Below are 14,237 nucleotides of genomic sequence, written 5' to 3'. Positions count from 1 at the left end.
AAAAACCACTTTACTTAGCATGCAAAATTAGAATAATTTTACACCAAAACAATCTATGGATTAAAAAAAACAATCTTCCTTTCCCTTCCCTATAAAACATAGAAAATTAAACCCATACATATACCCTCCTCAGGCTTTCACATAATAATATTTCTGGCAATATTAAGCCACAAACCACAGTGAAGGCATTCCGGGTTACAGCCAATACTCTCCAAGTTTATTTGGTCATACACTGATACGTAGGGCAAATCAATCTGTGCAGGCTGGCTTTACAAGATTAAATTAGTTATATACAAAGGAACTTATAAAGTAACTTAAGGAATGATGGTAATCAAATTGCATATAGGCAAAAATGTGGATTTTAAAAAAAAGTGTGATTCATTGCATTAAGGGTAACTACCATCCACCGGATCATTGTGCTTCAAAAATTGCAAAATCACCTACCTTTAGTAAGAGCACTCCAAAGTCTTTAGAGCACTTTAAAGAGCTGAAGGAATGTGATACAACAAAACTCAATACCAGATCTCAGGGACGGCAGAGGTGACTTTACCTAACTTGCTGATCAAGTTGATTCTACCGACTCACATTCGTATCCACTTACAAATACCAAGATAAGTGTGCTGAATTCATCTGTTCAAGACTTGTGTCTGACACGCAGGACAGGAGATTTCAGCTGTCACATCCTCACTGTGTCTTACTACATCTTATGAGTTCTTATGATTCTCAAAATCAAACTGTTGTTCAGTCAGATCTTTTATACACTTTAGGCATCAACAGCTACTAAGTCATTGCTGCGCATCAGCTTGGTTTACTCATTCTGGATATCTTTGGGGCTGTAGTCTACCATCCTGTTAGGATGACAGTAAGAGGAGTGGCACGTACAATTTGGTTTAACCTTGCTGCTGTCTTCCATTATGAAAGCACAGGTTGAATCAATATGCTGTTGAAACACAGAATCACAGAGGGGTTGAGGTTGGAAGGGACCTCTGGGGATCATCTGGTCTAACTTCCCCTGCTCAAGCAGGGCCACCTATACAGCAGGTTGCCCAGGACCATGTCCAGATGGTTTGTGAGTTACCTCCAAGGACGGAGACTCCACAACCTCTTCAGGCAAGCTGTGGCAATGCTTAGTCACCCTCACAGTAAAAAAGTGTTTCCTGATGTTCAGATATAATTCACCATCTGAGTACTTGTCTTGAGGTCTTTATATAAATCAGATATTCCTCACTGTTATTTAGTTCTACTGCAGTCAATAACGTCCTTCGTTATCAATGCAGGTCATTCTCTTAACATTCCTCCACAGACTCTTATGATGTTTCACATATCTGGTTTCACTCAATATTACATTCATATCAGTCTCAATAGTTCTGTTACTAATCTCTAGATATCCAGATTCAAAAGCTGCAGATTCATCAACTATTCACATGCCCCTTGTAGACCTTTTATTGTGATTAATGTATACCAGCTTTTTATTATGCAGACTGCTGACATTTTAAAATGAATAATGAATGAGCTCATTCTGGTCTAACTCATCTTAAATTTTGTGACTGATGCACTACTACTGTATATAAGGAATCAGTTATGGATTGTTACACTAAGATGACGATTGCTAGGTACAAAAGCAAAACATTTGATTTTTCTTTTAATGCAGGTTGGAACATAATTTGTTATTGTAATAGAATTTTCATGTAATGCAAAGGAGATTAAAACTGGCGTAAAGGCAGCATCTAGAACAAAAATTTTTATGTTTCTATTCTGAGAATATCAATTAGGAATAGGTTGTTTCTGAAACAGAAATAAGCGGATATTCCAAAGGCTTGACTATATTCAGTCAGACATTTTGAAAACAGAGTGTTTAAAAATGTAAGATCTCTGAATTATTATTATTATTATTACCGTTTTAGAAAAGAATTGTGAAAAAACATGAAAAGGCCATGTGCCTGCAAAAGAAGTAAACATGCTGAAGTGAGACCTGAAGCAGAGTTCAATACCCAGTCAAGGTAACAATAAAGAAGCAAAACATATTTCGCATAGGAGACTTTGGCTTCTTTTATTCCAGGCAAAGGACAGAGATCAAGCTGAATTTTTTTCCTGAACACTGAGAATTCTAAAGATTAACACCTTTCGTGTCAGTTGCATTGCCAAATTTACTTTGTTCCTTGGTGACTGCATTTTTCTTTTGTTCTGCAAGTCTTTTGGCGTTGTTTCTTTTCCAGCGGATAAAGAAAACTGTCTTATCACCAAGACAGTTCAGAAACAGAACGCAAATAAAATACCCTACTATATTAGATCAGAGACAGTTAGTCAAACTAACATCAGCCATTTTGTCTGATGAAAATCAGAACTGATGACAGACAGGAAAATGGGGAGAGAGGACCACACAGCAGACTATATTAATTTTTTACTGATGCTACATCATTTTCAGGCTATCCACAGAAGGAATCTTTTCTCTGCTCAATTTTAACAGTTCTTCAACAGCTAGACAGGTGCTGATGCTGCTTCATGTTAAATACCTTGCTCACTCTCAGCCTCAGCAACAGAAATCTATCCTCCTATTTTAAGCTGTTTGGATACCTCTTTTCCAATGTTTGGAGCATTGAGCCATCCAGGAAATCTTATAAAATTAAATTCTGGACCACAGAAATTGTTCTGTAACTAGGAATTCTAAAATTCTGTATTTATAATTTTGTACTTAAAATTATTCCACGAGTTTCAAGCACATTCAAAAGTAACTTAAATATCTAAATTTTTATTTCACCTTAGACCCGTCAAATCTTCCAAGTGTTTCTAGCAGCTTTACAACTTGTATTCTTGTATCTTCTTCACAGAAGAAAATCCATGAGGAGTTCCTACCATAGGTAACAGAGAAGCTAACAAAAGAAATTAACATTTTTCTAATAAACTGGCTTATAAACAGAATGATATTCAACCCACATTCCCCAAATGTAAGTACTTTGCAATCAATTATTCATTTACACAGAAACTTTTACTACTAACTTAGAATTACGTATCAAAGAACTAAAGTGAATGGATAAAGATACTGCCTCTGCTGCTATCTACTTATATAGCACCAGTTATTCCAGAAAGAAGGGAATAGAGATATATGAAAATGTCCACCCAGAAATGTATAGTTACCCCAGGTCTAATAGCCACCTGTGAATTCAGAAGTTTATAGATAGCAGTTTAAGTTACCTTCCCCTCTGTACCTTAACTTTCTTCCAAGAAGCCCCACTGCTGGGCATCTAACACCATTGCAACAATCATGAAAATGTCTAATGACAGGTTTTCTCACAGCTATTTGATGGTGATCATCCCCAACCTAAAAACTTCATTAGCTTTTTCAGTACAGTGAAACTACACAGATTGAATGGACTCCCCTACCTTCCTGAAAGCTAACACTAAACTCAATGCAGCGTTCCTGATTCCTTCAGAAAATTCTCATTCTTTATTTCTCTACTCCTCCCAGAAAAATTCTTCCACTACTTAACAAAACAAAGCCTTATTAATTCATGACATCCTAATGGAAAAAAACCCCAATCTTTACTTGTCCAGTTTCCTTTGCATAGCTTTTACACTGATTTAATTAAACAAATCATCTGAGGATAGGTATAAGAAAATTAGCACCTATAAAAATCACAGATTTATTCCTCTACAGCATTCTCTACTGATAAAATCAGCAATGAAAATAAACAGCAGAAATGTAAGTCAGAAAAAATAAGTAAAAAAGGATGGTAGGATCATTTATGTTTTAGGGAACGGTATTTGCAAAAAAAAGACCCCCAAAACAAAAAAACCACAACAAACCCCCAAAAACAAACCCACTATCTGAGAAATCCTTATGCTAGAACATGTGATACCTGCCTCTGCAGGTCTTTTAATTATGTGGTAGAAGCACCAGATGGTTGCCAGGTGCTAAACTAGTTCAGTCTTTTTTCATCTGGGACAAATCATTGTGCTGGTTTGGGCGAGGATACAGTTAATTTTCTTCATGGGAGCTGGTACTGGGCTATGTTTTGGATTTGTGCTGGAAACAGTGTTGATAACACAGGGATGTTTTTGTTACTGAGCAGGGCTTACACAGAGCCAAGGGCTTTTCTGCTTCTCCCCCCACCCCACCAGCGAGCAGGCTGGGGGGGGCACAAGAAGTTGCAGGGGTACACAGCTGGGAGAGCTGACCCCAACTGACCCAAGGGATATTCCAGACCATATGATGTCATGCTCAGCATATAATGCTGGGGGAAGAAGAAGGAAGGGGGGATGCTCAGAGTGATGTCATTTGTCTTCCCAAGTCACCGTTAGGCGTGATGGAGCCCTGCTGTCCTGGAGATGGCCAAACACCTGCCTGCCGACGGGAAGCGGTGAATGAATTCCTTTTTTCACTTTGCTTGCGTGTGCGGCTTTTGCTTTACCTATTAAACTGTCTTTATCTCAACCCACGAGTTTTCTCACTTGTACCCTCCTGATTCTCTCCCCCATCCCACTGCGGGGGAGTGAGCGAGCGGCTGTGTGGGACTTAGCTGCCAGCTGGGGTTAAACCATGACAGTCATCTTCCTATAAAGCTGCCTTTCCTCTCCGTCTTGCAATGGTATTTGATTATTCACTGCTTTCTGCTTATGATACTTATTCTGCTAAACTATAATAGCCAGAAGAACTCACAATCCATTCATCCTTTTAGTTCATAAAAGCATATACTTGTTGCCTACTCAACACTGAAATCTGGGCAACCCTTTGCCATTCAGGCAAGCAAACAAGATACAATGAGCTAGGAAAGACACTTCCTAGCTGTTCCTTCTAAAACTTGCCAAACAAGTACGAAAAGGGTATCAGATACCCTCATGTTTTTAAACATGTACAGTATTCAATGACCTGCGAAGACTGAAGGCTTTTCTCTCACACTTTAGTGCTCAGCTAGAACTTTAGGAGAGAAATACCTGGATTTACAGGAAAGCAGGTAGGTGAAGGGCAGGGAGAAAACGCTAGAAAGACCCCCACAAAAAGAATTACTGCATCTTGTGAATAGAGCACGTACAAGTTCACAAAAAGAATGATCTGTTCATCTAGCTATTGATGGACAAACAGAATGATTTTCAAGGCTAAGTATTTAAAGCCTGCAGAGAGTCTTACGTAGACCTCATAGCACACAAATTTGGAGTTCAGATTGCCAGGAGCCATTGGAGATACTCAGGTAAGATCCAGTTTTGGGGTAGTAATTTAAAAAAGGGATTTCTTCTCTACTTAATGAACATGGTTACTGAGAAGAAATGTAGTGGGCCTTCTGGAGACAGTAAGGGCACTGTGTCATAAGACATCCATTGATGTCTCACGATTACATCTTCTGAAATGAAGTATTTTGTCCAAGTTAAGCTGTGCTCAAGAACTAAAAATAAAGAATTGTCGTAACTGTTTAGAAGCCTCCTTAAAAATGCTGACAACTGAGGAAAGCCATTCTTTTCAAAGCAGTTTTCAGGTAAGAATAAATCTTATATCACAATTTCGAGCATCATCAGCTGCTGCAGAATGGGCTGATCTCCCTTCCTCCCCTTCTGTCCATTGAGAAAACTAAACAGCACAAGCCTCCCAACATCGACATACTTCTAAACTATTCCATGTCTTCATTCTGCCAAAAGTGGTGAAACAGTAGACACAAGGAAATTCATATTCTAGAATTCTCAAGATAGAAATCCTCTACTTAAGATTCTTCTTCTGATTTCTGAAGAGTTTTCTTCTGCTTTGTCACAAAAATGAGCATTTGTGGTTTTGCTATCTCGTAAGAGCTGTATCTGTAAACCCTGTCACCGAGACATAAATAATTCAGAAGAGGAACCATTAGGTCATTGAAACAGGAGCTAAGAAGCAAAACCAAAGATGATCGATAGTTGGAACATCATCTTTGAGTTTTTCAATTTACTTTGATTCTCCTTTTGCTTCTTTTTACAGTTTACATGTATCTCAAAGATAGCTACTATACAAGCACTACTTTCATGTTTCTACACGCACAGAAAGCAATGGAAAGCAGAAGGAAAAGCAACCTGTCCTGCAACCACTCTGATGCAAAAACCTCAAACCAAACCAAAAACATCCTTCTGAGTAACTCTAATAAATTATATTAACTAAATTAAACCTCAAGAGGCTGCAGAGCCTCTGGCACCAATTTCAAGTGCAAGTTTTAGGGAAAGGACAGCCTTCAGCACCATGGAGCTTTAGGACTTTCTGAAACAAGAATCACTGTTTCCTGACAGTTTGCAACATACTACCATGTAAATGCAGTATGTCTTCCTTGGAGCCATCTGCATAAGCTAAGAAGAAAAGGTATTTCAGATTTCTCTGACCATACTAAGATGAAAAGTGGCCATATAAGCTTCTAAAAAGATGTTGAAACCTACACCTTTTTACTATAGAGGCATACCACCTCTTAGAAACACTGTAAGCAATAAAAGATAGAAACCCCAAACAGGTATTATTATCTATTTTTTAAAAATTATTTATCTACTTCATTCAGCCAAGTAATCTGAAAGGTCAAAAGTTCTGAAATACCTCACAACTTACACTGTGAGAACTGGGGACCAAATAGGAAAATACACATTTAAAAATGGTATTTCTTTTGACTGGTTTACTTCCCTAACAATTTAAAAACCCACAATGATTTGAAAAAGGTAGTTGTTCAGCTACATTGTACTATTGTTGTTCTTTTATTTAAAATAGCTTTCCCTGATTTAATGAAATTTAACAGAAAATTGCTTTGGAAAACCAAAAAGAAGTAGAGTAAGAAAGTGAAAAGATAAGGTTGCAACTCTCATTCAAAAACTTTGCTTCTGAAAAAAGAGGTCTGAGTAATTAATATTTATATTCTTGGTTACAATAAATTCTGAAAATAACTGGCATTCATTACACTTACTCTCTCATTAACGGTAATATTGTCCATGCACCTTCATGCCCGTCCATCTGATGAATAAGCAGAACCGTAGGTAATTCCTTTAAGAAAAACAAAAATATTCCCATTAAGCTTGAATTATATGCACTTTTTTTCCTAAACACCAACTAATCTTTAAAAAATTACACTGGAATGACTACTTAGTTCTTCATTGTTTTTTACCAGCAAGTAGCCCTGCAGAATAGATGACTTAGGATGGTATGAAACAAGGTGATCTGCAATTTAGGGAAAGTACTTCTTCCAACACATGACTTCTTAATTCCCTATTAGATATAAAGCTAACACACTTCAAGTTAAATGATATATCATACTCATTTCTCTACCATATCATAAAATCCCATACTATAAAGGAAGACTCATAAATAATGTAGAGTATTCTACAAAGGCTTCCACTGGGTAATCAAACATGTCACACAAAGCTTATGTGAGCTTTCTAACACTTTACTTTGCTGAGTTCAGCTTTGACCTATCACACTAGCATAACAACAAAAACCCATGGGTTTATGCAAAAATCAAAATGAGGAGTTAGGGGTTTTTTTTTCCTGAAAAATCAAAGCAGCTTCCTACAAAGGAAAATCTTTTCATAAGTTTCTTTGCTCTTTTGTCACTTGAAATCTCTTTGATGTGGCAGATCCCGATGTCTAGCAGACAAGCTATCATTCTGGGGTAGTTTCCAACACCCTTTAAACATTGCCCTCTGATATACCAAAGTGCATAATTTATTCATTAGTTCACACATGTAAAAAGTGGGAGAGAGATATATATACCTTAATACATAGGCAGTATCTTCCTCCATTGATTTACTACATTTACAAGCACAATTCTCTTTTGCAGCATCATTAGGGTCTCAACCACCTCACAAACGTCTAAATCCTTTGGGTTAGGTAATTGTACTAGTACTGAAACAAAAATCTTCCTGCCAGAAGAGCCTAACCTCCCAGTTTAAACTTCCTCACCGTCTAAGTACATCCCATTACAGCAATTAACCTAACAAAGCACTGGTGGTGTTAATGCACTTTAAGACAAATGACTTAATACTAGCAGGTAAATGATCCCACCTTTCCATTATACAAACTGTTAAGTTATGTGATTAAAAGCTCATCACCATAACCACAAAGCAGCACAGAGGAACAGAAACAGGGTAGGAACCCCAAAAATGTAATTGGAGAAAACTGAGCACCCTGACCCAGCTCCCCCCAGGGCTGTCCCAGGGGAGCCTTCAGCCTGTCCAGGTGTTGACACTCACCAGCTAAAGAGAAGGGAAAGGCTCCCTGCTCACCTTACACTCTCACAGGGGGTTACTGCCTACAGGGGCATGGGACTCATTAAGGGATTCAGGGCAGGAGCAGTTTGGGATGGGACAAAACTTGTTGTGAGATGCTTAGGAAAAACAAAAGGCCAGGCAAAGATGGAGCAGGGTGGTTTGAGGAGGAATAACCATTGGTAAACACAGGGGGAAAAAAAGGGGTTGGTCACTTGAAACAGATTGCTGGTCAGGAGGCTTGTCTGTCCATGCCCTGCACTGATCACTGCAGTCTCTCCTGTCTTCTCCTTAAATTCCATTTCTAACTCCTGGGCGGGAGGCTCTGTGTGTATTTGGAGGTCTGAGCGCCTGCAACTGGAGAAGGGACTGTGAGTCATAGGGATGCACGTGTCCGTGCTGCCAGAAACTGGGAAGAGTGAGTGCATGCACGTGTGGGTGTGTGTTTCAGTGTGTGTAATTGCTCATGAGCATCAATCTGGACTAGAAGAGGCTTGGGAGCCAGGTATCAGAGCAGCCAAAAGTCTGCGGCAGACACTGGGGGGACCAAGGGGCCTAACAGTTGGTTACTGGAGGCAACAGGAGGTCCCAGCTACAGGAGGGCCTCTGGGGTGCAAGGGTCAGCTACTGGTGGGGTTATAAGTCTCCACCAGGTAACCAGAAAGATCCATTTCTACGTGTGTGTCTGTGCATGAGGCAACAGGGAGGGCAGGGGTCAACTACTGGATATACTGAGTGTCTACAGCTACTGGGAGGACCCATAGTGCATGCACGTGTGCATGTGGGTGTGCAGGAGCAGGGCTGAGCACCAGCAACTGGAACGGGGCTGCAAGCCACACAGCAAGCCTCACATGCCCACGTGCTGGCAACTGCAGAGACCGGGGATGCAAGACCTGTGACTGCACAGACTGAGCGTCAAAGACCAGCTACTGGAGGCATCCATGTTGCATATATATATGTATTTATGTATACATATTCCACAAACAGGCTTTCATCCTGACCAGCCAGAAAGGTGAAACAAGGTCAGGCCATTGGTACACTTTGTGTTTGTGAGAGTGCTGCAGTTTCTGTGTTGATCTACACGGATGATCACGTATATATGAACACGTAGTGTGTGTATGTGTGCACATGTGCCTACTGGAAACACATGCTCAGCCTCGCCTCTGTCAGGCTAGCGGATTCAGCAAGCTCCCAAGACAAACCATCTTAATCTCTCAAGGGCCTAATTCCTTTCCACTGACACTATGCATATGCCAAACATTTTTGTTTGACAAATGCTTCTCAGGAATATAAACCAATTCCGTTAACATAAAATTCACATTTAAACAGAAAAATAACTTATTCTCTAGGAAAAGCTGTAAGATGAAGTTCACACTGCTTGCTGACTCTGTCAAGTTTATTTTAAATCCTTTTTAAGGGCAGTTAAGCATAGCACCTAGAAATACATAAAACCTCCAAACTTCATTCACTAAAGAAAACATCTCTACCACTCTAAAGAATAACTGTGTCTCTCAGAAGTGCATTAATCCTATAAAAAAATAACAATCTACTGTTTTAAAAAACACTTATGCTATTGTGAATGACCCAAATTGAAAAGAAACAATGCCAAAACTCTAATTTGGAACAGGATAATAACGTGCATCTAAAATATCAGCAGTTCTGATTTATGGTTCTAGTTCAAGCCAATCTATCAAATGTGTTCCTGGTTAGTTTCAATTTATTGCAAAACCAAGGAATTCCAGAGGTTTTTAGTGGAAGTGGCAAATATTAGTAACAGTATGCTCAACATCTGGTATTTCACTAAAATGTAACCACTTCATGGTAAAACCATAAAAATATGTTTGCTTGTGGGATTGCAGATAGGAAGATAAAAGGGCAAACCTCTGTCTTTACAAGAGCATTTGTTTTTACAAGGATATAAACCCTGCAGTTATGCTAGTTATTTGTATGTGGCCATGTACTTCATGTACAATAGGAGCCAGACAGAGATAAAAGTAGTTAATATATTCAGTGTCTATATCACAGTAAAGGCTGAAGTTGTATTCATTTTAGATACAAACAACATTTGCCCATGCAAAAGGTATGAAGTAAATTACATCATCTAAGTAGCTGTACCATATACTCAGGTATCTCTTCTTTAACAAAAAAACCCCAACTCTTTCCTTTGTGCAGATCAAAGGAGTGATGATAAAGAAAAAACACTCTTTCTTGAGCTGGTCTAATACTTTTGCAAGGTTATCTTTTCTTTTTGACATTCTCATAAGCCTGCTCCCTTTCTTTACCCAACTTCCTCTAAAACATGAAAATAACATGTCCTGCACATACCTTTCCTTCCACTCTTCTCTAACAATTCATCAATTCCGATTTAATAAAGGATGCTTAAAAAACACTGTACGGGTAAAACAGCCTCTTCCAAAAATACAGGAGGATCTCTGTTGCTTTTCCTTTCTCATTTTACGTATTTTCACTGTGAACCTAGTGGAACTGGGCTGACCCATTCATTTTATTTATTCTACCTTCAGTACAATGACAGAAAAAAGGCAAAAATTACCTGATGTCAGCTCTGGGGAGTGAAAGGGCATGTGCAGGCTAGCTCATCAGGGGATGGCTAGATAGTCAAGGTAGTGATAAGTAACTTACACACTGTGTCTGTGTATCTCATAGAACTCTCATACAAATGCATCCACACCCTGTAATGCATTCACTGGTTATTTATCTTGAAACTATTGTTTCAACAGTTACAGAGCCCATATGCCTTCACAGACACTAACACTTTACATATGACAAGTCAAATTTAATCTAAATAAAATAATTTAATCACTTCTGAAGACCAAGAAACTAGCCTCCCCACTTTCACAATTGAGCTGACTTTAAAAGGGCAAAACGAAAAAACGAAATCACTTGTAGTCTGAAATACAGTATAAGACATTTTTACCCCAAATACCAACTATTGTATCAGCACAGTGAGAGCAGTAATACCTGCCACAGATTACAATTGCAGACTCTACACAAAAAACCCTGAAGCGTGCATAAAGGGGTTAGATGCACATCTTCACTTCAAAACACATTGACACAGCCTCATACACACCTTTAAAATCATTTAGTATTATTTATGCAAGTTGAAGTACAAACATGCTAGTGAGACTGCTCAATTTCACAGCAAACCATCAACAGAACTGAAATCAAACTCTGGTTCTTGAATCTAAACATTAAAAGACTTCTTCATTTACATGTGAAAAACCTTGGGGGAACAGTATATCCAATGAGGAAAAAGATCATTCAGAAGAAAAGAATTTTTAAGAAATAATTAAGAGAATTGCTAACCTGAAACAAATATCTGAAATCTTTCTGTACTACATGCAATTTCATATTAATCTACCAAAACCTATATGAGAAAAGCACAACTTCTAGAGAACAAAACAGTATGGTGTAAAAACAAAGAAAAGGGTTAAGATTTCATAGACGACAAGGTGCTCTGTAAGCACCCAGGACAGCAGAGATCATGCCCAGCTAAAATGGGATTTCCAGAGCCTGACCTAAGTCACATCCTCTAAGACCCCCTAGCAGACCTGTGCTTGCTTTGTTTTTCCTGCAGAATGGAGTCCACTGAATTTCATCTAAGCATAACTAAACCTTGCCCTAAGTGTATGCTTTAGTGAGAACATGCTTTTTAGAACATAGTTCAAACTGAATGTTGGTCACCACTATCTATTATATGCCCTATGTGATGTAATATTGTAAGTACTACACATAAACAGATATGGAACTGCAGTGAAATGCAAAACATGACAGTAATATGTTTATTGTTTTATTACTGAGTCACCTGATCAGAGCAATTAGCAAACTTATAACACATTATAGAAAGATACAGTAGTGTATAGGAATCTGCTCTTAATGAGTCCAGTACACTGGTATCTGCAGCGTCTTGCATATATCCCCATGCTTTGTAAGTTTATTAAACTGCCTAATGAAACCCAGAGCAGGGGTGAAGGAGGGGGGATCCTAAACCCTAGAGACTGTTGCTGAATCACACAGTTCCAGAATTAGAAACATTTTCCTAGTTTTTGCTCTACATGCTCTACAAGCACTTAACAACATTTTCCCTACTCTTATCTTTTCAGAAATTAATCCTAAGACACATTCAGAGCTAGCCTATCTACCCTCTTCTCAGCCCTCCCTTGGGAGGCTAAATAAGCCAAGCTCTTCCAGTCATCCATTATGACTACTCTGACAAAGTAGAACTGTGGAATACACACTGAAGTCTCCCTACAGCTTTATTTTCACAAACATGTCACTTCTGTAGACACCCTGAAGGATTTCTAAAGTGACAGAAAGTAAGAGCAAATGTCCTACCTCTAAACCCAGTGGGTCAGTCAATTTGCTAGGAATTGCCACCGTCAAATACTACACTGTACACTACATCTTCTCCATATTCTAAGAATTCACTTAAACATTGAAAACCACAATACACATTTCAAGTATTTTTCAGGTTTTAAAGACGTAAGTATCAATATTTATCAGAGCATCAAGTCCAAGAATCCAGGGCAAAACATTATTTCAAGATACCCCTTCAATAAAAACCACAAATGATTTAAAGTAAAATTTAACAATACAACTGTAACAAAAGTAATTTGCTTCTGTTTAACAAGTCAGTTATTTGGGAGCGTCTCCAAGATGGTCATGACCTTTTTAACCTTTGCTCTATTTCTCCCTAGATGATCAGAGAATCACAGAATAGTTTGGGTTGGAAGGGACCTTTAAAGGTCATCTAGTCCAACCCCCCTGCAGTGAGCAAGGACATCTTCAAACAGATCCGGTTGCTCAGAGCCCCGTCCAACCTGGCCTTGAACGTTTCCAGGGATGGGGCATCTACCACCCCTCTGGGCAACCTGTGCCAGTGTATCACCACCCTCATCCTAAAAAATTTCTTCCTTATGTCTAGCCTGAATCTAGCCTCTTTTAGTTTAAAACCACTACCCCTTGTCCAATTGCTACAGGCCCCACTAAAAAGTCTGTCCCCATCTATCTTTTAGGCCCTCTTTAAGTATTGAAAGGCTGCAATAAGGTTTAAAAGATCGATGTTGCTAATAAAGCATAATATCCAATAAACAGACATTTTGTAGTCTTTTGCTCCTCAGGAAGCCTAAAGTAATAATCTACTGTCTTCTATTAGATAAAATCTCTACTTCTGTTCTACTCTCAGGTGCCTGGTTATAATTTTTAAAGAACTGAGTTTTCGTAATGTATTATAGGCAGTTTCAAAGGGTTCAAGGAAAGGCCATATCAATACCCTGCTTTCATAAATCAAGAGAAAGATGCTGTGTGTAAGTCTGTCATCAAACGATCTTACATTAAAGAAAAGATGGAAGCATTTACCCAATCATATGAAGGCAATAACTGCAAGTTAACAAAGCAATTTGAAGTGTTCCTGACTATAACTTCAGATAAGAGGCAAAAAAAAAGGAAGAGTTTTAATGAAGAGGAAGTAATTTTATTCCTTTTTCCTACTGTACATTATACTGAAATCCTCAGAACACAACTTAGCTGCCAGAAAACATACTTGAATGCATAACCAAAGCACTGACTCCTGAGTGCTTGCACGCTAGATCCAGCAACTCATTGACTGGGAAAAGAGCTACAGTAAGTATTTGTATCTGAAGCAACTTCTTAGGCAGTTAGCTGGAATATTAATCGTTATACACTAACTTACTTCATCATCAAAAAGAAAGCTTCTACTGCAATGTATTTCTGTCTCAAAAACGTATAATTATCATTGATGTAAATTTTCATGTAGGAAAGATGCTGGTAGCTAGTCATTTTTTATTTTACTGGGTTGTTCTTCAGCAATAGTGGGAGTAAATTTCAGCATGCATATTACAATGTTCCCAATTGCTAACCTAAAGTTCCCACAATTAGAGAATCAGTAAAAGGTCCAGTAAGGTTTTAGTGACCCAGAAATAATTCACCTGTGGTCAGCAGTTAATTTGGTTTGCATTACGTTGATGTGACACCAGGAGATTTTCCTCAACTACTGGTACAAACAA

General features: G+C 38.5%; 1 protein-coding gene across 1 annotated transcript in view; it reads right to left on the bottom strand.

The window, feature by feature from the left end:
• Positions 1-14,237, bottom strand: part of B3GALTL (beta 1,3-galactosyltransferase-like) — a gene marked incomplete at its 5' end in the record, with an annotated part of 66,467 nt that overhangs the window by 24,161 nt on the left and 28,069 nt on the right. Inside the window, 2 exon segments of the mRNA XM_010572806.1 lie at positions 2,759-2,870; positions 6,897-6,973. Of these exon segments, the coding sequence (XP_010571108.1) occupies positions 2,759-2,870; positions 6,897-6,973 (189 nt within the window).

The sequence above is a fragment of the Haliaeetus leucocephalus genome, unplaced genomic scaffold, assembly GCF_000737465.1.
Source record: "Haliaeetus leucocephalus isolate CR32 unplaced genomic scaffold, Haliaeetus_leucocephalus-4.0 Scaffold351, whole genome shotgun sequence".
In the NCBI taxonomy this organism is placed as follows: Eukaryota; Metazoa; Chordata; class Aves; order Accipitriformes; family Accipitridae; genus Haliaeetus; species Haliaeetus leucocephalus.
Note: the sequence above shows the minus strand (reverse complement) of the source record. Positions and strands in the feature narration are given on the sequence as shown.